Genomic DNA, 25602 nt, shown 5'->3' with positions numbered 1-25602 from the left:
TATCATAGACCACCGATTGAAGGACCTGGGAGATTCAGGAAACAAATATATATATTTTTTTTTATTTTATATATATATATATATATATATATATATATATATATATATATATATATATAAAAGAGCGATTAACAATATCACTGACAATTATCTTAATTCAGTGACTGTCGTTCAAGAAACCATCATTCCATAACAGCAGATATTATCTTAATGTTAAATGCCCTCTTTTCAGTTTAGACCACCCTTTTTTGAAAGGTGGGACACACTACCTGCGACATACCACCTAATGGTTCATGGAAGCAAAGCAGAAAACAGTCGTTCGAATCTGCCAATTCGCAATCCACTACTCAGTGACCTCAAGATCCAACAGCAATTTTAGAAGAAATTATGAAATTTTTTTAAAAAAATACAGGCCTCGCAGTCAGGCATCAAAGCAGCCCTTTCCACAAAAATATAAGAATCAGACAAGAAAATACAGAAAGGACCTCAACTCGGAGCTGCAGTTTCCTTTTCATTGCTACCTTGGAGCCGTAGATTGTTACAGGGGACAGAAAACTAGGTGCCAAGATTCACAAATCACGATGCTACTAGATCAGGGATTTCCGCCTCAACAGATAGCAAAGCAGTGTGCACCTTCTCCACCCAGTTATCCAACCGACTGCACAACGATTTGATCTGGGGTATCCCCAAAACCCTCGGCTGCACCCATGAAACATGAACCGTTCCTTCAACTTGATCGATTATGCCCTCAATGAGATGAACCTGCAGGGACAATTTTCCCAGCATTTAAAACATTTCGTAGTCAATCTTCAAAACCCATGACATCAACAAATGATACACATTCTATGGAGATGCATGTACTGTTACAAATTTATATAGTCTACAATAGTTTCGACAGTAAATATAATTTTGTAGTCAATCAATAGAGTAACAAATCTCTACATTCTCAAGTCTCCAATATAATGTAGGGAACTTCCAATGAGAGAAATTGCCTTCTGAGTTTCTTGTTATGGGAGCATCACACTCTTTGTAGATTCTTTCCAGTTCTTAATCTTATCTTGACAAGAAATTGATGTTTTTTGTATTTCAAATGGGACCCTATCGATCTTAGATCATAACTTCAGCCTGTGATTTCTTAGTGCTTGCTGCGAGCAAACCATGCCCTGCAGCTTGAAATTTTCATCAGATTTTTGTTTAGGTTAGCAGTTTGAGAATCAGCATTGCTAACGGGACAAAATATGGTAATTGCCTCCCCCAAACATCTAGTTCATGTAGCCTCTTTTTTTTTCAAAAAGAAGAAGAAGAAGAGGGTTATATTAGTGATCAGTTGGTCAATCTCTGACAGGTATGTCCCTGATTGGGTTATGGCTGTTTGATGCCCAGTCACCAATCACCAGAGTTACGACTTACAACCCATTTGGTTTGCTGCAACTTCTATGATGGGACCTACATTACTTCCAAACCAACAAGCATTGGCATCAGACAGACAGGAGTGTCAGGAACTGCCTCAAAACACTACATGATAACATTTTCCTGCAGTTAATTGATAAATAATATTGAAAGGGGGAATCACTATCTGTTTCCAACCCTAATTGGTTGTGGCACCCACACTTTCTACTTTTGTACCATGATATTACCCAAAGTAAAAAAGAATGGATGCTAGGTGCTACTATCAGTGGAGATTGCTGTAGGCATAGGCTCCTTATTGAAAAGCATATATGTTGTACGAATGAAACATCATAGAAACACATCTACGAAAACCAACCCCACCCCCCACCCCCCAATATAAGACTTATCCCAACTAACTAGGGATTCCCACCATTCCACTCTATCAAGGGCCATAACTTCAGCTAGACCACAGGTATCAAGTCTTTACTACCTCCACCCACGTCCTTTTGAGCCTTCCCCTTGCCCTTTTAGAGCCTTCAACTTGTACGAACTCACTCCTAACCAGCTCAGTTCTTGGTCTCCATTGCACATGACCAAACCATCTAAGTCTATTTTCCGTTATCGTGTTACCTGTTGGTGCTACTCCTAAATTCCCTCGAATGCATTCATTTCTAGTTTTATACTTGTCTCGCCACTCATCTATCTCAACATCCTCATTTCAGATACAGTCATCCTGTGGACATGTTGTTCCTCAACTGCCCAACATTGTCCCATAAAGCATGGCTGGTCTTATAGCCATCCTATAAAATTTCCTTTCAGTTTGGGTGGTACACAACAATCGCATAGAACCCCACAGGTACATCTCCATTTCTCCCACCCCCCTTGAATTCTATGGGCAACATCCTTCTCAATCTCTACATGTGCATTATCATCCCATGATATTGAAAGTGGTCAACTTTGGGAAACTTCTTCATCAGCAATCTACACTAATAATTCCCCATTTCCACTCCTATTGTTACTAAAATTGCATTCCATATACTCTGTTTTAGTCCGACCAATTTTAAATCCTTTATATTTTAAAACACCTCTATAAATCTAGCTTTGTGTTTACACCCTCCATCCTCTTATCAATCAAAATTATGTCATCTGCAAGTAAAATACATTATGGGATCTCTTCCTGCAAATGCCACGTTAACTCACCATCAAGGTAAATATGTAAGCAAAAGTACCTTATCTATAATCCATTAAAACCACATAAATAGTACAAAATGTTATACTACGTTTTATACATATTTTAGAACATGAAGTTTCCTCACACAGTCCTCTGATTAACCAATTTCAGAGCTCTTCCTCTAGTGCATACACTTTCAGCCTCAGGAGCAGAAATCCTGTAACCAAGGTGCTGCTCTTGCTTCCTAACCTCCTATTGCTTTCCAATCACTATAAAGGGTAGGGCAGGCCTAACCCAGTTTTCCTGGGCTTGGGCTGCTTTATAAGGGCCAGGGGCTGGGCTTAAAGCTCATGGCCATTTATTGAGGTCAGCCTAAGTTGTACTTGAGTGTGGTTTTTAGATATGTATAAACTATAAAGTACATAAAAATGAGGATTATTCATGTAGCCACCCCCAATTAGTTGAGATCAGGCATAGGTGATGATGATATTTTTTATAAAAAAAATGAAAAGGGTAAAAGCAACCAACCAAAAAAAAAATAAAAAATCCAAGCTTAAATGTATTTTCTTTCATTGTCCTCATTGTCCCCCCTATTCTTCTCTTCCTGACCCCAAACAATTCCCCAATCTATTAATCTATTAATCTAATCTTCAAAAAATAATAATTTATCATGGCCTACAAAAAGTGGCATACACTACACTTTAAGGAGAGAAGAAAATTAGATCAGCTGAACCCAAATACCTGGGACAATGCTATGATGATGATAAAAGAACATTACATCAAAGCAAACAAATTCCAAAATCAACAGAGGGATTTCCAAACTCCAGAATAGCCACAGAAATGGCCCTGACATCAGAATCCTTAGGCACAAAGGAAAAGAAAAACATTAAGCATGGAGACCAAGAACTTGATCTCATCATCACATAAGAAGCCAAAAAGCCACACCAAGGTTCAAGAACCTCCATCTCCCAAGTGGAGGTACAAAAGCACCTTCCAAATGGAATGCCCAATAATTGCCTGCTGCAATATCTTCGCAAATCACTCTAACTTCCCCCTCGGTCAAATCATCCTCCCTGACAGTCACAAAAAAGCAACTTGATAAATCCCATTCCAATATCTCGCCAATGCTAATTGCTGAGCTTCCAATGCTTAAACAGACAACAACTTGTAGATTCTTCTTCTTCTTCTTTTGCTGAAGCATGTATTAAACTGACAAGATATGGCAACTATTTTTCTTTTCTTCGAAATTAAAAGGCAGAAAGTAGCAAAGACAAGGATGTTGAGATGGATGTGTGGTTCAGGAATGAGGCCCCAACTGGAGAAAAGATGACAGAGAGCGGATTGTGATGGTTCAGGCAAGTGCCAGAGATGGGAGAGATTAAAGGGAGGGAAGACCTAAAGGACTTGGATCAAGGTTGTTATAAGGGGTGTGAAGACTTGTATACTTACACAGAGAGGACCTTAGATGTGATTATATGAATGATAAGAAAAACAAGACTTGCAAAGCCCACGCCAAATAGTTGGGACAATGCTATGAGGATGATTAATGGCGGTGATTACAAACTAAAAGTCTAGAACTCCCCTGGGAGGCATATAAAACTGGTCATCATTTAGTTAAAGTCATCACGTAGGGGATTCCTTTAACATTTATCTTAGCACTCTAGACATGACATCCTAATTTTTATGTTAAACAGTTAGCTTATTGAGCGTGCCACAAAATTAATTTCATTTTAACAAACAGTTGGCTTATTGAATGTGCCACGAAATCTTTTCCTGCCAAATAAAGAACAAAAATGCAAGGATAAAATCTTGCAGTCCTTGGAATTTCCTCATTTTATCAGTTATCAGCTATGATACGGATACGTGATGGTCTCAAACATGGTGCCTTTCAAAAAGACAAATTTCCAAAACATCAACACAAATATTCAAGTAACAAATACAAATTCAGATTTACGTAATAAATAAGATCGAAATCATATTATGTCAAGAAATCATCGAAAGCCCATTGGACTGACTACTCTTTCTGAAGAATCTCTCTCAATATGACTTGTTACTGAATGCATTCCTTACAAATCGACCATAGGACTGCAATTAGAACAAGACACCAAAGTGCCTCTTCACTTTTCCCCTCTACCATAACTAAGAAATTCATGAATCCACCACCCTGACATCACCCATTCAACACCAAAAAGACCAAAGAATTTCCACCAAATTACACTTGGAAACTCACTGTGCATGACCAGGTGTTTGACCACCACCACCTCACTTCAAAGGCCCATAATATGAACATTAGGAATTACACTCACAACCATTAGGAATCCACCACCCTGACATCACCCATTCAACACCAAAAAGACCAAAGAATTTCTGCCAAATTCCACTCGCAAACTCACTGTGCATGACCAGATGTTTGACCACTACCTCACATCAAAGGCGCATAATACAAACATTAGGAATTACCGTAGTTCTTGACCTCAAATGATTAATGGTAAGAACTCTGTCCCTCCACACAAGACAACCAAAAGAAATCACTCTTACAGGTCTCTTGCACTTCCAAATGTGAGTAGGCCATTTCCCCATATGTGCAGTATGCCTTGCACAAGTTCATCACTATCCCGCCAAGCCTCTTCAGTTTACAAACTTCACCCCACACCACAAGGTGGATTTGTGTTTCTCGTCAGCACCCTCCCACAAAACCTCCTTTCGGTTCTATCCAGCCTTCGTAGAACAAAGGCATCAAATAATGAGGATGATGCGCCCTCCAAAAGACAAGTTTCTTCATCTCAAAAGCTATTTTTCAACTCTCTCCACAACAGTATCACATAATGAAATGATTGCTTACCAATACACAAATGGAATTTAGCCTACCTTGCATCCTAAAGGTCCCACTGAAACAATTTCCTCCTCATCCCCCATATACCCATAGTCCCACCTTTCAAAAGATTAATCTTGAGGACCTAATACTGCTTCGGAGCATTTTATGATACCTTCCGCAGATTGTCACAGAAAAGCATCTTGAAAACTGCAAACTGGAGACAAATTATTCAGAGGTTGGAATTTTCCACTTTGAACCCACTTACAAAACATACATCATAACTATCTGTATATAGAATTCTGTATATAAGTAAACAATAAACCTTTTTAAAAAACAGTTTTCTATGTACAAAATATGCAAACATTAAAGCATAATAGTTGTTATAAAAACATTGTGTACAACCCATGTCTAAGATCTGTTAGGCTCATGGACAGGGGACACGCACTGACAAGGCACAATTTATATATATATATATATATAAAAATAAAAATAAAAATGAAACGCCCTTGTTAGAAATACTGCCAACAATGGAAAGGGCACGAGTCTAAAGTGACTCAAAATGAGCATAGCTGAGACCTTAAACTAACCACATGAGTACGGGAACATAGTACAGTACAAAAAATTAGCGACGTATAAATGAAGAAAAATAATCTCACTACACATACATTTGACGAATTACTGATATTGTAAATATCAGGACCTAAATCATATTGAATCATCGAATAGAAATGCAATTGTCATCAGATTAAAAAAAGATTTTCTTGATGCTAATGCCAATATCAACAAAGTACCTAATGCTAAAGCTTTTTTATATAATTAATTTGTAGTTTGAAGATTCAAACAGAGAATCCATGGTGATTATCTTCCCCATCCTTTATTGATCCACAGTAGTAATAGCATCACATCCTAAATATGTTTGCATCCTAATCTTGAATGTTCTGGGTATCATGCGAATCAGAGAAGACATGCCAAGTGCTACTATGGTTTGCAAACTCAGCCATATATTTGCAGAATTTGGGAATAAGCATTCAATAGTTGTAAGCACCAATCAAGACAATAAAAGACTTTCATCTATAATTTCTGCTGACAGTGAAGTATCGTAATGCGGATTGTGATGAACATTGAGAGAAAGATGACAGATAAAAGAAAAATCAAAGACCCATCCCACTAATGAATCAGATACAAGAAGAAAGACAACATTAGTTGCACGAAGCGGTAGTGGGAGCAAGGAATTGCCTGCTTTTAGAAAGAAGTTTAAAGCATCTAGGAATTGTGTATGTTGTAACTATTAAAGGGGAAACTTCCACAGAAAGATTTTCTTAAAATCTGTGTATTGATCCAAAGATTCTAAAATTAAAGGTCATGTGAATTGATCCTCCTTGTGACAAAACAGTGATCCCGACATGTATTGAGAATTCTAACGTCAAATGGAATAGGAGGGCCTTGAGAATGCTAATCAGGATGATTAGATGGTGCAAAGCCTCCACATCCACGACCATGGTCTTCTTATTTTTCTTTTTTCTTATTTATGACGTCAAGGTGTCTCAATATCCACGGGCTTATTAGCTAAATTGCAATTGGCGCATACGATACGCCCAGTTGCTTCTCCCGCCCCATTTTAAGGCGAGACTATTCCCTGCGGATGCACACAATCACCCGCAAACCACGTGCATCAGTTAATCCCAGGGAGGGGAATCGAACTCGCATCTGTGGGGAGCACACCCACAACACTTACCGTTCGCCCAAACCCTGTGTGGGTCACGACCATGGTCATTATAGGGATGATCAGCATAGCCTCGTAGGATATCATTAGATAAATAGAAGAATTGTTGCCACAAGAATCCAGTTTGTAAGTGCAAATCAGTGGTTTTAAAACAGGAATGTTGGGAAAATGGAAGAATCTTGCAACAAAGAGGAACTCCAAACCAACAATAATATGTAAAATTCAGCAAACATCAGGTAATCCCAGGGACACATCCAACGAATAAGCACAGGATACTATAGGTGAAAACAAAAAAAAAAAGGCCACACAAACAGGCCCAAATGCCCCAAACATGAAGTTTAAAGAATGACATTACAGAGTAGAGACTTACAGAGAGGCTTTTCATGAGAAGATACTCCACGTCTTCTATAGACAGTTTAGTGCATTCTGCAATGATATTTAATGGAATTGTTCGATCTTCTGAGGGGCGACTACAAGAAAACAAGACGCATTCCATTTCAGCGATAATGAATTAAAACATCAATATTGTAGTCATTCAAGACCAATAAAGAACTCATAATACAATCATGTCAAAACTGCTCAATTTTAGGCCTAATTGGTGAAGCTGACCTGAAGATGATTTCCATCAAACAAAGAATGTTAATTTTCTCCAGTAATTTCTTCTCATTCTCAACTAACGCTGGCTGTGCACTAAGAGCAGCGCTATGGACATGGCAGAGTTCTTGATAACGAACCAAATCACCAGCATTAAATGCCTGAAGTATATAATAAAGCCACTCCACTTTCGTCCCCAAAAGACTTTTTATCTGCAGTCATTTAGAAAGCAAACTAGGTATACATACAATATCCAATTATCCATGTTTGTCTGCATATTGCATACATATGAACACGTTACATATGCATACATAAACACATCTAAACCTACATAAATGGGCTATGCATCAATGCATGTGGACCTATACAAGTTTATACACACACACACACACACACACACACACACACACACACACACACACAGAGATCATGGATGAATATGTACTCGCACAAATAAATACAACAAAAACAGAGCAGTTCCCTCTCTATCCAACCATGCATTAAATTATACATTCATATAAATCTGTCACGAAATTCTCCAATTTTTTGAAGGAAAAAAAAAAGTATATTACAAATCTTTTAAAAAAAAAAAAAAAAAAAAGATATTATCCCAACTAACTTGTGAATTATTGGATAATTCACATACAATTCATTTTATCAGTAAAATAAAATTTGAATATTTAAATTATAAAACAGAATTCTTTAAATATTTAAATTTAAAAAGAAGTCCAAAACAAATGTTTTATATCTTTTTTGGAGGAAGAATTCCATTTTAACCAAATTCGTCTCAATGTTTCACAAGTTCCCAAATATCAATTACGCCTTGCCAAATTATCTTCGACCCAAACTTCGTACCATTGCAGTACACACCAGTACAGCATATGCAATACGCATGTGCTGCATTTTTAAGTGACCACAAAATTGTAGCTGCATTTGCAGGTAGACAGACAGGGAGAGAGAGAGAGAGAGAGAGAGAGAGAGAGAGAGAGAGAGAGAGAGAGAGATTTCTTTGCAGACCTCTATATTGTAATATACATCAATACATCATCATGCAAAATTGCAAATGTATCTTTGCACACGTAGATATGGCAAACTTTCCGAAAAAAAAAAAAGAATGAAGGGCATGCAAGTAGAAAGCAAGCACACATGCATGTCATGAATCCGCAATTGGGACGTGCCAATTTCTGACCTCCAATTCAAAACAACAGATGGTATAGCCTGATCGAAAGATCTGGACACCATGTCTCAAAATTCAAGCCAGAAACCATTCCCGAGTGAAAGGAACAGAAGCATCACGGTCAAGATAATACACAACAGAAGCCATAGATGTTCCAAACCAAAGTTTAATGCATTGTAACATTAGTGGAGTTTATCTTACAATTGGGTGAGCTAGCAGTTCACCAAAGTTGTAGATGTTATCTCCCAGTAGTGCAGAAAGGGACAGGTCAAATGCCAAGTCCTGAAATAAGCATAAGAGGAAATTAGTCGAGCTGGAACATGATATCAATGACAAAAAATATCAATGATAATTTTAATTGGGTCCAATATTAAACAGGTTAACTATGAAGATATAAAAGAAGAGAAAGCATCAAGAGTCCAGATCTTGTAACTTATAGTCCAACAGGTTGGACCTTCTCTTTTAAAAGCTTGGACATAACGAGGCCACATTGCAGCATGCTTTTGAAAAGACACACACACACACACACACAGAGAGAGAGAGAGAGAGATGCAGCATTCTTTTAAAAAGACAGAGAGAGAGAGAGAGAGAGAGACGCACTTGCATCGAAGAGAGAGAACTTTCTTCCCCTTCGGAAAAGAGAGTGTTGCTGCTTATACAAAGCAAAGATGGGAAACAAAAAAGGAGAAGAAGAGGAAGAAGAAGACGCACCAGTTTTTTTCTTCTCCGGTCACCATGCGTAACGGCTCCAGACCGTTACAGGTCCGTAATGGCCACTACAACCCCCTAACAGTCCGTTACCGTTCTTTTTTTTCAGTGAAGGCCGTTATGACTTCACAACACGTAACAGATCAAGCCATTACGTAACCAATACGACACCTTGGCTTGACCCAACTAACAGGGATTCAGCTACACAATCTTGTTCTACCATTCCACTCTATCAAGGACCATATCCTCAGCTAAATTATAGGTATCAAGTCTTTTCTTACTACCTCCACTCGCATCCTTTTGGGCCTTCCCCCTACCCTTTAGAGCCTTCAAGTTGAACTCGCTCCTAACCGGTGCAGTTCTTGGTCTCCGCTGCACATGGTGAAACCATCTAAAATCAATTCTCCCCCATCTTATTACACATTGGTGTTATTCCTAAATTTCCTTGAATGCCTTCATTTCTAATTCTATCCTTCCTTGTCTTGTCATTCATCCATCTCAACATCCTCATCTTAGTTGTGCTCATCCTATGAACTTGTTGTTCCTTGACTACCCAAGTAATCATGTACGATAAAGCACATCGGCTTATAGCTATACGATAAAATTTCCCCTTCAGTCTCATCGGTATGCAGTGATTGCATAAAACTTCTGAGGCACATTTCCAACTCATCCACCAGCTCTAATTCTATGAATTATCGACCAAAGATATCAGAACTGGTCCTTTTAGGTACTTCTTGGTCAATTAATTCCTCATTGTCACTCCTATCAATAATAAAACTGCATTCTGTATACTGCTTTAATCCAACTAATTTAAAACCTTTAGATTCCAAGGCATCCCTCTACCCCCTCCCTCATCTCACCAATCAAAACTTGTCATTTGCAAACAACATACTCTGTATGACCTTTTCCTGTAAATGCCTCATTAAATTGTCCACTGCCAATGTGAAAAGAATATGGGCTCATCACAACCCCTAGTGTGAGCCTACAATAATTGGGAACTCACCTGTCACTCCACTAGTGGTCCTCAAACTTGTTACCACTCCCTCAAACATATATCCTTAATCATGTCAATATATCGCGTTGAAATTCCTTTCCTTCCCAACAACCACTAGATTAATTCTCTAAGGACCCTATCATATGCTTCCTCTAAGTTAATAAAGACGAGTAATATCTTTCCACCTCTCCCTACATTTCTCCATCAGCCGTCTGGGTAAAGAGAATAGCTTAATCGGTTGACCTTCGTATCATAAATCCAAAATTGATTTTCTAATATAGTCATCTCTACGCCTTAAATCTTTGCTTGATATATCTCTCTCAAATTTCATTGTGTGACATATGTTTAATCCCAAGGTAGTTACTGCAGCTTTGTATGTTTCCTTTATTCTTACAAATAGATACCAAGGTACTTTTCTCCACTCGTCTGGCATTTTCTTTGATCTTACAATCTAGCCGAACCACTCTATCAACCAAAATAAACCAATATCTCATGCACTACCAAACCTCTACCAGTATACCTTATGGTCCGAGGACCTTTCCCTCTCTCCATCTTTCTCAAAGCTTCTTTCACTTCATATATCCTAATTGTACGAAAGCATCTATATCGCCTACAACCTCATTTGAGGTTATAAATCCTCCTAACCCAAAGTTCTTTGGAGCAATCATCACCTAAAAATAGGTTCTCCACCTCTCGTTGATCTCATCTGCCTTTCTACCCTTTCACCATTGCTCTTAATTAATGCATTTAACGTGATCTAAGGTCTCTACCATTCCTCTCTCTCGTTTCTACAAGTTTAAAGACATTTTTTCACATTCTCTTGTCCCAATTTCTTGCAAAGATAATCATATGCCTGATGGGGACATCACATGCGCACGCGCACGCACGCCGCCCCCCCTACGCACGTACATGAGAGAATGAGGGCCCCACCGTCAATCTGGATCGATGACGACATCCAGGGAGGGCCTCCTACTTAGAAGCCGAAGTTTTGGTTCAAGAGAGTGGACCCGATAGCCAAGAAAAGCTCATCATGGGATCTCATGATCGTGGCCCACTAGTCAGATTGATTTCATATTTTAGGTTTTATTTATTAATGTTATTTAGAACATCATGGACGCTTTAGATTTCTTTAATTAGCTTTTATTTTAGTTTACTTCATTGCCAAGTAATATGTTGCGCACATGGCGCAATATTTGGAGTATAGGGTTTTCTTATAAATAGGCACCCCTTGTAGCTTCTTTTCATTCATTAAAGATTAATAAAAATTCTGCGTTTTCCTACTCTCTGAGTTGTGAAGCTTAATTGGGTGCAAAGCTCTCCCTTCATCGAAGGGTTAACTACCGTGGTGCGAAGCCACGTCTATACCGATTCGCCTCCATCCATCGCCATCTCTACTACCCATCTTCTACCATCCCTTCTTCTCATCTCACCCCATCATCTACACTTCGAAGCAATCATCTATTGCAACAATTCTCCTCCCCACAGCAAAATTTCAGAATCTGGCCCTACAGGAGGGCTGAAACTTCAACGGAATACCACGCACAAACCATACATCATATCGAGCTGAGATTTGAGGGTTTTGGAGTCCATCCTTGGCCGACCAGGGCCAAGGTGGTCTTTTTCTGAATAGTGGACCCCACACACGTGCGGCCGGGATCACACGCATGTGCGTCTGGGCCATTGTTGTTGTCCACGCGTGCAGTACTTCTCTGGTTCGTCTCTCTCCTCTCCTTTACTCTTTTATATTTTTTTCATAAACCCTAACCCTAGATGGTCCTAAATCTCCAAATTTTCTCCCTGTTCTCACCCTAAGATTCCCTGAATTGAAATTGGTAAATCCCTTGGATTAAGGGCTGATTACTATGCATGTGTGGATGATTATTTCTTATCTTTGAGCATCTTTTGGTTCATAAATTTTATTGATTCAGCCCTATCATGTGTAGGCCTGGACCCGCATAGATTCCCCTTAATTGAATGTTTGGACTTTCATGTGGGATATAGAATGTGTAATTGTTTCCGAACTAACATGATCTTAAGTTTGAAATCTTGCATATCATATTTAATTTTCATGTCCTGCATCAAATTTGGTATTAAAGCTTAGGGTTCTTAGGGGGAATGCATTACATGTTTAGGGTTTAGTTGTTTATGTCCATTACGCATCAATTCTCATCATATATGGCTGTTTAGAAGTCCATAAACCCTGACATAAGCTGCTGAAATTTTCTGTTATCCCCTTATTTGAATTATTTTAGAAATTAACTTAGCATTCTATTTCTAGGTTTAGAAACTTTCCTTTTCTGTTTTTAGAAACTAAATTTTTCGGAACTTTCTTAATCTGTTTTTAGAAACTAATTTCCTTTCATTTTTCTTTTTAGAAACTAGTTTACTTTCCTTTTTCTTTTTTAGAAACTAACTAACTTTCTATTTTTAGAAACTTTCCTTTTTCTTTTTTTAGAAACTAGGTTGTTTTTTTATAGGAACTTTCCTAATTTGTTTTTTATAGAAACTTTCCTAATTTGATTTTAGAAAATTTCCTAATTTGTTTTTTAAAAAAAAAAAAAACTTTCCTAATTTGATTTTAGAAAGTTTCCTTTTTATGTTTTTAGAAACTAGGTTGCTTTTTTAGAAACTTTCCTAATTTGTTTTTAGAAACTTTCCTTTTTTCGTTTTTAGAAAGTATGTTGCTTTTTGAAACTTTCCTAATTTGTTTTCAGAAACTTTCCTTTTTCGTTTTTAGAAACTAGGCTATTTCTTTTTAAAAAATATTTTTAAAAAAAAAAATTAAAAGTCTTATATTTTGACAACTATATTTCTGAATTTTGGCTTACACCCTACACTAAACATGGAACAACTGCTAGAGTCACTAAACAAGTTGTCCCAGCAAATTGAGTCTTTGGATAAGCGCTTGGAAATGGACCAATGCTTTGAACAACTTGATGTGAGCATTACCCGACTAAAGACCATCGCCAGGGCAAACCCCACCATTGGGAAAGATGCTCAATCTCAGGCAAGTGGTCAGGAGGCTAGTGTAGAGTTACCCACCGAGGTCATTCTGGTAGTGGATGAGTTTCATGATGTCTTTCCTGATAATCTACCGGATGAGTTTTCCCCTATGAGAGATATACAGCACACCAGGACGTGGGCCACCGTACTACCTATAGTCGAGTTTGCGTCTAATAGTTTTGTCGATAGGTCCACAGGTCTAAGTCCTTTCGAAGACACTACTGGTTATAGACCTTGGAAACCTATTGATCTTGTCCTTATGTCATTGTCTCATGGGCCATCAGAGTCTGCAGAGTTTTTTGCAAATCACATTCATTCATCGCATCAATAAATCAAGCAGGAGATCACGATTAATCATGAACATTACTCACTTTCTGCAGACCAACATAAACATTTCAAGAAATTCAATGTAAGGGACTCTGATGGTCTGCATCATGCCAGAGCGGTACCCTCAGGAAGTTGTTCATAAATTACACGTGCGTAGCGCTGGACCATTCAAAATTATAAAACGAAACGGTCTCAACGCGTATGAGGTAGATCTTCCACCTTCCATGGGAATTAGTTGTACATTAAATGTGGAAGATCTAGTTGCATTTCAGGGGACCACTGATACATTGTCCAGCCTATCACCTAACCATCCTGATTCTCCAGACCTTTACCTTGATCCATGGCCCCCTCCCAACCCATCTTCCCAGCCACTACATCCCATACCTACCCATCCCGACCTATTCTCCCAGCCTCTACCTCCCATACCTACTATTCCCGACCCATTTTTCTAGCCTCTACCTCCCATACATACCCATCCTGACCCATTTTTTCAGCCTCAACCTCCCATACCTACCCGTTTCGACCCATCTTCCCTGCCCCTACCTCTCATACATACCCTTCTCACACCTAGAGATGAAATAAAGTATATTATGGACCATCAGATAATATTCACGTTGGACGGAGGGTTTCAAAAGTACCTGGTTAAATGGAAGTCACGCCCAGCTTCAGACAATACGTGGTTTACTGAGGAGGAGTTGCAGAGACTTGAGCCTGACATCTTGGAGCGGTTCAAGAGTCTTATTTCGCCAATGGTGAAATCTTCGTAGTCGGAGAGAATTGATGGGGACATCACACGCGCACGCGCACTCACGCCGCCCCCTACGCATGTACGTGAGAGAATGAGGGCCCCACCGTTGATCCGGATCGATGACGACATCTACGGAGGGCCTCCTAGTTAGAAGACGAAGTTTTGGTTTAAGAGAGTGGACCCGATAGCCAAGAAAAGCCCATCATGGGATCTCAAGATCGTGGCCTACTAGTCAGATGGATTTCATATTTTAGGTTTTGCTTATTAATGTTATTTAAAACATCATGGACGCTTTAGATTTCTTTGATTAATTTTTATTTTGGTTTACTTCATCGCCAAGTAATAGGTTGCGCACATGGCGCGAGTTTTAGGGTATAGGGTTTTCTTATAAATAGACACCCCTTGTAGTTTTTTTCATTCATTGAAGATTAATAAAAATTCTGTGTTTTCCTACTCTTTGAGTTGTGAAGCCTAATTGAGTGCGAAGCCCTCCCTTCATCGAAGGGTTAACTACCGTGGTGCGAAGCTACATCTATCTCGATTCGCCCCCATCCATCGCCATCTCTACTACCCATCTTCTACCATCCCTTCTTCTCATCTCACCCCATCATCTACACTTCGAATCAATCATCTATTACAGCAATTCTCCTCCCCACAGCAGAATTTCAGGATCTGGCCCTACGGGAGGGCTGAAACTTCGGCAGAGCACCACGCACAAACCGTACATCGAATCGAGCTGAGATTTGGAGGTTTTGGAGTCCATCCCTAGCCGACCAGGGCCAAGGTGGTCTTTTTCTGAATAGTGAGCCCCACACACATGCGGCCGGGATCACACGTACATGCGTCTGGGCCATTGTTATTGTCCACACATGCGGTACTTCTCTGGTTCATCTCTCTCCTCTCCTTTACTCTCTCATATTTGTTTTTCATAAACCCTAACTCTAGATGGTCCTAAATTCCCAAATTTTACCCCTATTCTCACCCTAGGATTCCCTGAATTGAAATTGGTAAATCCCTTGGATTAGGGGTTGATTACTATGGATGTGTGGATGATTATTTCTTATCTTTAAGCATCGTTTGGTTCATAAATTTTATTGATCCAGCCCTATCATGTGTAAGCCTGGACCCACATAAATTCCCCTTAATTGAATGTTTGGACTTTCATGTGTTATATGGAATTTGTGTAATTGTTTCTGAACCAACGTGATCTTAAGCCTAAAATCTCGCATATCATATTTAATTTTCATGTCCAGCATCAATGCCGTAAGTCTAGCCTCACTTGCTACTTTCTTAGCTTTTTTTGGCATTTCCGTGTTCTTCTAAATTTTCCTTATTTCTAACCCCACGCAAAACTTTGAAATCATCACTAACAGCCTTCTATACCTCATCATTCCACCACCAAGTTTCCAAATGAGAGTGGTTTTATCCTCTAGATACTCTAAAAACATTTTTTGTCACTTTCCCAATGCACTCACCCCTCTGATACAAAACAACATTAACTTCTTCCTCGGCATTCTTCCATAAATTTCTTACAAAATAATATAGTTCTCTCCTTTTATGTTCCAACACCTCATTTTTGGACTCCTATTAATTTTGCTCCCTCTCTTCCATTTCTCAAAGTAAACATCCTTAGAAGGCCAAAGAAAATGATCATAGAATCAAATAGGAACAAATTAGCTTGAGCAATAATTTTCAATGCATAAATGCTCATTAGTTAAAGAGCATTCTTTCAAATGTCACAAATGCAAAGCCCCCCAGACCATGCGGAATCGACATGGAAAAGCCATCAGCCTTTTAATTGAACCAAAAGGGTTCACCAAAGAATGATTTTTGGTTGGGATTTCTATTAGCAATAGGGTCCAAAAGACCGATAGGGGTCAATGTCAAGAGGGTAGACTAAGGGAGTACCATGGTTATGGAGTCATATTAATTCCACTCCCCCTCTTCCATTTCTCAATGAAAAAATCATAGAAGGCTAAATAAAAGGACCCAAAAGAAAATGATCATAAAATCAAATAGGAACAAATTAGCTTGAGCAATAATTTTCAATGCATAAATGCTCATTTGTTGAAGAGCATTCTTTCAAAATGTCACAAACGCAAAGTCCCCCAGACCGTGCGAGCTTGACATGGAAAAGCCATCAGCCTTGATGGAACCAAACAGGTTCACCACACAAGAATAATCGATGGTTGGGCTTTCTCTCAGTGATAGGGTTCAAAAGACCGATAGGGTTTAGTGCCGATAGGATAGACAGAGGGAGTACCATGGACCCTAATGGATGGCGAAAGGCAACTACCAAGACAACTACGAAGAGGGAAATGTTGGCCCTAAAGGGGATTGACAGGGTAGAAGGATAATTGGGGGTAGGGGAATGGCCCCATCCAGAGGAGGGACTTGGATTTCACGTTGATGTCATCGATGTGATCCACAAGATTTGACCATTCCAAAATACAGTGATCATTAACAAGCAACGATAAATTATGTCTTGGCTCAGCAGCATTAATATCCCTGTCCATTGATTCATTAACACAACATAAAACTAGGTGACAAGTGGCGCTTTTCATTTGGAAGCTTGGATCCATACAAAATTGATCAGATGAGCCCCACCTATAAATAAGAGGTGCATTCACTACCTCAACCACTCTTCTCAGCCATTACCACCCATGGCACTTGCAAAGGTCCTAGACGCTCAAAGCACAGTTAATGCAAGACAATTAACCACTTGCTATAAAAACTTGAACCAATAGAGCATGGCGAATTAATCATTTACCTCATAACCCAGGCCCCACGTCTCATGGGTTAAGACCTCGGCCGAACCCCCCTTGTGGGCCCCACTTCATATGGGTTCTGCCTCACATGGGCCGCGCACTGCAAGTGTGTCCCTGCATCCCAGGGGCTAACCCCACTCGAGCCCGGTGTGAAAATGCCCCTGCATTAATCACCCCCGGTGAGAAGTCTCGAACACGAGACCTCCCCCGCTTTGATACCAGTTTGATGCAGAACAATTAACCACTTGCTCTAAAAGCTCGAACAGATATAGCACAGCGAATTAATCCTTTATCTCATAGCCCAAGCCCCACATCTCATGGGTTAGGACCTCGGCCGAACCCCCCTCATGGGCCCCACTTTACATAGGTTCCGCCTCACACGGGCAGCCCACCCCGAGTGTGTCCATGCATCCCACAGGCTACCCCACTCAAGCCCGGTGGGAAAAGGCCCCTGCATTAACAGTCCAAGCGCTTGCCCTTTGGTGCACTCTTGGGTCTCGCCTTAACTTCCAAAGCCCCCTTTGTTTGGTTGTATGTTGTCAATTGGTATCCAATGAGTTCTGATCAATTTGTCCACTGCAGGTTATTATTACACGTTTCTTTTCCCCTTTTGCGCTTGAGACTGAAGCAAGCCTTCGCCTTCTCAAGCAAAAAGCTTAACTTGGAATGCGGAATTGGTAGACCCCACCATCCATACAAAAACCTATCCACCCACAGATAAGGTACTTGCAAATGTCCATGGGGTGTTCTGCAGTGCATTTATTCCTTTGTAACTCTTGGTACCTTTCCTTGTATCCCAGATTGTCTAACCCAGCATAAAACACCAACATAGTTTTCACCTTGACCCTTTGGACAGAAATAGCACGAACAATGATCTTCATTCAATTATTTTGACCAATTCTGCAATTTTTTCTTTCTTGTGAAGTAAATTTGATCAAAACATTAGATGGAGTCACATTATCAAATGATATGGCCCATAAGTACACATCTAGCCCGTCATTCAACAAGAAACTTATGCATCATGGTGGATATGGAATGCTCAACATTCCCTAGGTCACATGATAAGTAATATCAAAGACACAAAAGAATGCATTGAGAAATTTCAAATCAATAACATATCCCAAAGTATTGAACATTTGTGGCTTGAGTTGTACTCCAGTGTTGCATTAAAAACATGTTTATGTCTGGAAACTCATATGCTATCAAATCTAAAATGTTCAATGTTCTCAGGAAACATCTTAAACTACAAAAGAACGTGTGCAAAAACCATTGACTTGATCACAAGCATGCAATTTGAACCTTGATCCCACATGTTGCATTAAAATCATGTTTATGACTAGAACTCTTATAATATTGAGGACAAGTCAAGTTCTAAACAAGAATCTCAATCAAGAGCAGCGCATTTGCAATTAATTCTCTCAGCATGAAGTTAATCTCTTTCCTAAAAAATAAAATTTTCATGAGCTTTTTTTAGTTTATTTAAATGGCATACGAGAAACATCTACATCCAATGGTTGATTTCCTCCATCAATGTTCTTCTAAAGATAGCAAGCAATGTTGTCTTCTAAATATAACCAGCTGATATTATAGACCCAAGACCTAGAAATGTGAACCCATTTGTGATTTCTGTAATGCCAAAGAGGTTCAAATACCCTGTATGTTTGGCACCATAAAGTAACCGGGGGTTTCAAATCCCCTCAAAGAGGGGGTTTGAAATCCAAGGTAAAAGCTTGAATTACATCTAAAATTCTTGCAAGAATTGCATGAGTAACATGTGTGTCACTAGACTATTAATCCATTGGGCACATGGCCCACTGATAATATCCCAAAACAATTAGATTATCAATTGCATCAATATAATTACTTTAATACAATGATCAGCGCCGTCCAAACATTGCCCATGCAAATCAACAGTTAAAATCATTGGTTAATCACTCAAGATGTGATCTTGTGCTTGTGGCCCATCCGGGACTTGGAATTTAATCATTTTCGGGCAAAATATATATTTTAACAGGCTTATTACAACCATTGTGTCAAACATTACATACACTATTTAGAGATATTAAAATTGATTTAGTAATTAAATTCAAACCCCTGTAAATATACTATGCAGCATAGCTAGTTTTGGATTACAAGGGATTCTAAATTCAGGGTGCCAAACACAACAGGAGGATTTCAAATCCAGGGGGGTTCCGAATCCAGGGGGTTCGGAATCCACACTCACAAACAGGCCCTAAGAGTACCAAATTTGTGGATTGGATATGAATTGCCCAAGCTACATTTAGCATGTCAAGCATTCTAGACAAAACATCATCCATTGATATTTGTGAAACAGTCAAAAGAAATAGAGTTCCAACTAAAAGAAAATGACTGTACCAGCTTAAAAGAATCTGAAAGAGTTTCAACTGTTGTGTAAGCCAAATACAGAAGTGCACATTTATAGAACTCTGCAAACTCCTGACGGGATTTATGGTACTGAGAGGAGATCCAATGGTAGCTCGCATAAACAGAAGGATCAATATCAGTCATGCTATCCAGTGTAGTCTTTCCATTTTCCAGAAGTTTCTTGCACTCTTTCTGGTCTCCCATCTCAAGTTTGAATGCTGCCATTTGCATCTTCACATAGAGGATCGGCTCCTCTACCCGCAATTCCCTAGCAGCAAGAAGCTTGTCAATCACCCCATCAAGATAAGCAATGGCAACTTCCTTTTCTGAATACTGTCTGGAAACTATGACTGCGAAATGTGCAAGCTTTAGGAGATTGATCTTCGTCTCAAACTCGCTGATAAAATTATTATATAATTGTATGAGAGCATCACCAGCCTGAAAAAAAAAAAAAAAAAAAAAAGAAGCAAATGAACAAAAGAATCCAGAAGAAGAAGAAAAAATAGTCATAAAGTCCCAAAAGCCACAAGGCTCGCAACTAGGAAAAAACACAAATCTACAATTATGACTTCTTCCAAGTCACAGCTTGAAAATAGAAACCATAATGCATAACTAGAGAGAGACACCAATCAAGCACAGTATACCTCACCAAAACAACTAAAAAGGAATGTGTGTGTGCACACATGAGCAAGGGGAATTCATCTGTATTCAGAGTAGCCTGCTATTGAAAATGAAGCACGCCAAGAGGGGCATTTGTCTCAATAATGTCAAAGATGTGCACGAATGTGATCAAAAACTCCTATAGGGGATTAAATTATCGGGTTGCCCCACCTGATCCTTTTGAGCATATTGCCCTTACATCAAAAGCACAGGCTAGAGATTCTTGTACTCCCGCCCATCTAAGGGCTTCAACCTCTGTTCTAACTGTTAGTCAACTCTACAAGGCCACCATGAAAGGACCAATTGAGTGGCAGTGAATTGTCTTTCAGACCTAAGGCTCCCATGGCATGGTCCCCACCCCATGGCAGATGTTTCAAAAGGAATATTTGTGGGCTGTTAGAGGCCAAACGGCAGGGCAGGCATTGGGGTGTTCTCAAAGACTACAAGCGAAGAGTGATCCGTGCTTTCTCCAGGCCCACTACTCTATACCATCCTGCTCATGTAGGAGCAATTGCGTTGCGAGAGGGTCTTCACATCTTGTTTCCGCCCTCATTCTATTCCACAATTATTGAAGGCCATGCAGAAAATGTTTTTCACTTGGCCTCTTTGAGAGATGAACCTTGGGCGCTTCACTACATCTTTAATGAGATCGGATCCTTAGCATCTACGTTAAATATTTCTTTTAATCTCGTGAGGAGTCTAGTCATCTAGCCACAAGTCCTGTCCTTCAAGGTCCTAGTCGTCCGGACCTTTGTATTCAGACTTTAGTCCCCTCATGATTCTCTTTATAAAAATTAAAAATTAAAAATTAAAAATGCTAATACTTAAGAAGGAAAAAGAAAAAACCCCAATACCCCCTGCTACCCCCATCAAAAATAGCTTTAAAAACACCCACGGAGGAACCGCCACACATCCTATGAACAACATCAACTACCCCTACAAGCCAACATCTACAATACAGACATAATGAAAGCCATGACCGCGACCTGGTCTTCTTAAACACACAAGTATTCCTCTCTGCCCAAATACTTTAAACTAAATATATAAATAAAAAGAATAAATCAACCATACAACATTAAAGCTTAGGATATCTAGATTTCCCATGATCAGATATTGAAAGAATTACTTGCAGAGTAGGGCCATTTTGAGGAAGGAGGAACGATGCATTCGTCTTTTAATTTTAAGGTAAACTAGGTCCTAGAAGATTACACCAAAAACCTATTGGATTTCATCCCATAACCATCCATAACATCAACAATTTTTTTAAGCCATTGCTAAACATCATTTTTCCATCAATGATATTGAATGCAATTGAGGGGGGTAAAGACAAGCTAGAACTATGGAGGGATGCTTTAGAATCTAAGAGCCAGTTTGGTGGATGGACAATTTATTACCTGGGTTTTCAGGTTCCTGGGTAATGTTAGAATTGGCCTATTTTTTTCTCCGGAAAGTCTAAATTTTGTTCATTCCCCAGCAAAAAGCTAGGCAGGTTTTCTAGGAAAAAGCTTGGGAATGGAATTCCTGGGGAATGTTAAAACCAACCAGAAAGTGAGAACCAAACTTGTTTTTATAAAAATCAAGAAATGACTTTATTTGCGACAACAGATTTGGGTGCAGGAGCAAGGAAGCTTTTGTTTCAAAATGTTTTCAATATAAACAGGTAGGAAGCAAGAGCAGAAGCGTGATTCCAAGGGGTGCAGCATGCAGTTAAAAGGATTATGCCACGAAGGGAATTACTAAGCTGAGAAATATAAAAACCAACAAGCAAGCAGCCCCTAAAGGTTTTTAAATTAGTTAAACTAAAATAGAGTATATGGAATGCAAGTAACAATAGGAGTGGAAATGGGAACTAATTAAGATTACTAACCAAAGAGTACCCCAAATTACCTATTTTCGATATCTTGCTCAATAACTAATGAGAGCAAAGTATTCCATGCCTCTCAAATAAATAAATAAATAAAACTCATGAGAGCAAAGAGATAGAGAAGGATGTTGCTCATAGAATTAGAGCTTGGTGGATGAAGTGGAGATGTGCATCTAAAACTGAAGGGAAAATTTTATAAGATAACTAAAAGAACAACCATGCTTTATGGGACATAACATTAAGTAGTTAAATAACAACATGTTCATAAGCGACAGCAACATGTTCATAAGCGACCAAGGGATCTATTGGCATGACATTTCAAATTTTTTTAAAAAAAATCAAAACAAAACAAAACAAAAAATAAAAGAAGTCCATGGGATGAGCGTAGGCGAAATGAGGATGTTGAGATGGATAGTGGCAAATGAGGAACGATAAAAATATAAATGAATGCATTCGAGGGAACTAAAGAGAAGCACCAATAGGTAACAATATGAGGAAAAGTAAACTATGATTATTTGGCAATAAGCAACGAAGTCCAAGAACAACACCAGTAAGGAGTGAGTTGGTTCAAGTTGAAGGCTCTAAAAGGGCAAATGCCCAAAAAGACGTGGGTGGAGGTAGGAAGAAAAGACTTCATGACCATGGTATAATTGAGGATATGGTCATCGATAGAGTGGAATGGCATAACAGGATTTGTGAAGCCAACTCCAATTAGTACGAATAAGGCTTGGATAATGATGATGATCAAGGTATTCAATAACAGTAAATAAGTAATGGTGGCCATAACGGCCAACTTTATTGGCCGTTAATATAGGTCATAATGGTTTTTTAAAAATGAAAAAATGAATAGGGCCCATAACGGCTATTACAGGCCTTTTTTGTGGACTCTTTTTTTTTTTTCAAATCAGGCGTTATGTACAACCCCGCATCACACAACAGGCACCACCATTACCATTATGTAACAGCCCTCACGACTGTAATGTTAACATTTTTTAATACCATGATGATGAAGATTCTTGGATCCCACACCCCCATGGTTGCTAATGGAAGAAGGGAAAAAAAAAAAAAAAAACACGATTTCAACTCTAGGTTGATCAACTTATTACTGTTCGATGAGAAATATCTCGAGGTCTAAACTAACCAAAAGACTACCGATATCGTTTGAGGCTTAGTTGAAAGATCCTTTGAACCAAGTGCCTCTCCCACTTTGAATCATGCACTCACACTCCTGCTTCCTCCCTATTTATACGTGAAACATTTTGAAATGGATGCTGCCCCTATCCCGCAGCCGAATCTACTTCCACTTCGTGCAATAGCTCGGCACCTAAGGTGGTTCAAAACCCAAGGATGCATAAGGAACAGATTGTTCAAAGTCATGAGGGTTCCCAGAGCCCATCACCCAAGGGGGATTAGACGCAAGGTCCATCTTCAAGCAGCACCCAAATACTAGAATGCATAAGTAACACACCTCCCCACACCAACCTGGACCTAGGGAACCTTTGGCAATGTGATATGTAGGAATGGCACTTTTGCCCATGAATGATGCGTGATAGTCATTAATGCCTGGGATGGCCCATTAATGTTGAAAAATGAAACAGTAATGCCAAATCAATATCCCATTAATGAAAGTCAGCAGAGCAAGTCACATGTGGTAGACGCGCACTAGACCTTTATGGTCCTACGAGAACAGCCATTGGAGACTAGCCTATATACAGGCAAGCATTCACTTGAACGACTCCCATAGGCACTTTGCCAGGGCATACCAAGGCCTATCAAAGAGAGGGCTACTGAAAGACCTCCTCGCTCCTCCCCAAGGGTCTCCAAATGCCTTCGGCCGCCCTTTGGGCCTTGATTATGTCTATTACTAATCGATTGGCGAGTCTTCGCTAGACTACACTTGTCCTTGTACTTTCTTTTGGACATTGGGCCGAAGCAAGCTGCAATCCTCGTGACCAACCAAGCTAGCTTGGATAGCAAAAACAGCAGACCTCGCCATTTGTATCAGAAACCAATCTTCCAAGCATGGGTTTTTGCGATTGATTAATATACTACAGCCTTCAACTCATCCCGGTGCCCCTGCCAGTGATTTTGTGTCCTTACTCTAGGAAAATCTGACCAAGCAACTGACTCCAAGCACCCTTCACTTGTCGCACCACTAAACTAGGCATTTTACTCCCTGTAAAGCTACCCAACTACTCCCAAAATCCTCACCCGTACAACTCAACTCCTAGATAACAGGAGTGGTCATTTCCCGGGCAAGCTAACTATCTATTACACCAAAAGCATCAAATAAAAAGGACAGACAGGCAACCTGCGCATGTAAGATGGATGTGGGGGCTTAGCAACACACAAGCAAACATAGCACATCGGTGTAAGATCTGGACCATCATCAGGTGGGGCGAACCAGGAGTATGCCCCTGCCCATAATCAGACCCGCCCCACTCATCAGGCAAGCCCCACTTGCATGAGAAACAGATGAAATGTCCTAAAAATCCAGCAGGCCACATTCAACATACATTTATGCCCTCCTTGATGAGCAGGCCAACCTGAGTTTTCATCTAGGCATGCTCTGCACGGATCTCGCACGCGTAGTTCCAAAGTTGGGACGTGTGCCACAAACCCATCCACCTCACCTAAGCAAGTACACTCAGCACTCCTCAATCAAAACCCTAATTACACAGACACTCAACAGCTCGGTGCTTTAAAACTTCGCTCCACTCGAACCCCATATCCCCAACTTAAAAACTCAAGAAGACACTCCCCGAAATCGCAAATCTAACAAATCCACACCCCACCAAATCCAAAACATACCGTCCCCAAAACCAAACCCCAAAACACAAACGCCAAATAAGAAATTGAAACAGATTCAAACGAAAGAGATGAGAAAGAGACAGAGAGAGACCTGAAAGACGGTGAGGGCGACGAACTGCTCGAGCTTAAGGGTGAGCTGGTGCCATAGCTTCTTCTGATAGAGATCTGCAAGAGAATTGTACCACTCGGCGAGCTCCGGCTGGGCATCCCTCTGCGATTCCAGGTATTTCAGAGCCGCCATGGACGGATTATCTGCAGACGATCTTGCTTGAAATGCAGGAAAATTCAGGAGATGATGAGATTTGCAGAGAGAAAGAGAGAGAGCGCGGTTTTTTGGTTTTGAGAAGAAAACCTAAAACCCTCGGTTCCTTTCTCTTCTTTCGTTTTCTTCTACCTTTCAGGAGTCTCTGTTTTCTTCTCTCTCTCTCTCTTCCGGCGAGGGGTTGAAATGAGAAGCATGGCTTG

General features: G+C 39.7%; 1 protein-coding gene across 1 annotated transcript; it reads right to left on the bottom strand.

The window, feature by feature from the left end:
• Window positions 1–170: 170 nt before the first annotated feature.
• LOC131233994 (26S proteasome non-ATPase regulatory subunit 13 homolog B-like) lies at window positions 171–25602 on the bottom strand. Its single transcript, XM_058230935.1, has 6 exons — window positions 25229–25602; window positions 19794–20240; window positions 9071–9151; window positions 7708–7904; window positions 7469–7568; window positions 171–762 (listed from the first exon to the last, which is right to left on the bottom strand). Exons 1-6 carry the CDS (start codon window positions 25376–25378, stop codon window positions 577–579), a joined length of 1161 nt encoding a protein of 386 aa, XP_058086918.1. The 5' UTR covers window positions 25379–25602; the 3' UTR covers window positions 171–576.

Source organism: Magnolia sinica, chromosome 18 (genome assembly GCF_029962835.1).
Source record: "Magnolia sinica isolate HGM2019 chromosome 18, MsV1, whole genome shotgun sequence".
In the NCBI taxonomy this organism is placed as follows: Eukaryota; Viridiplantae; Streptophyta; class Magnoliopsida; order Magnoliales; family Magnoliaceae; genus Magnolia; species Magnolia sinica.
This window is presented reverse-complemented; position numbering and strand designations above follow the sequence as displayed.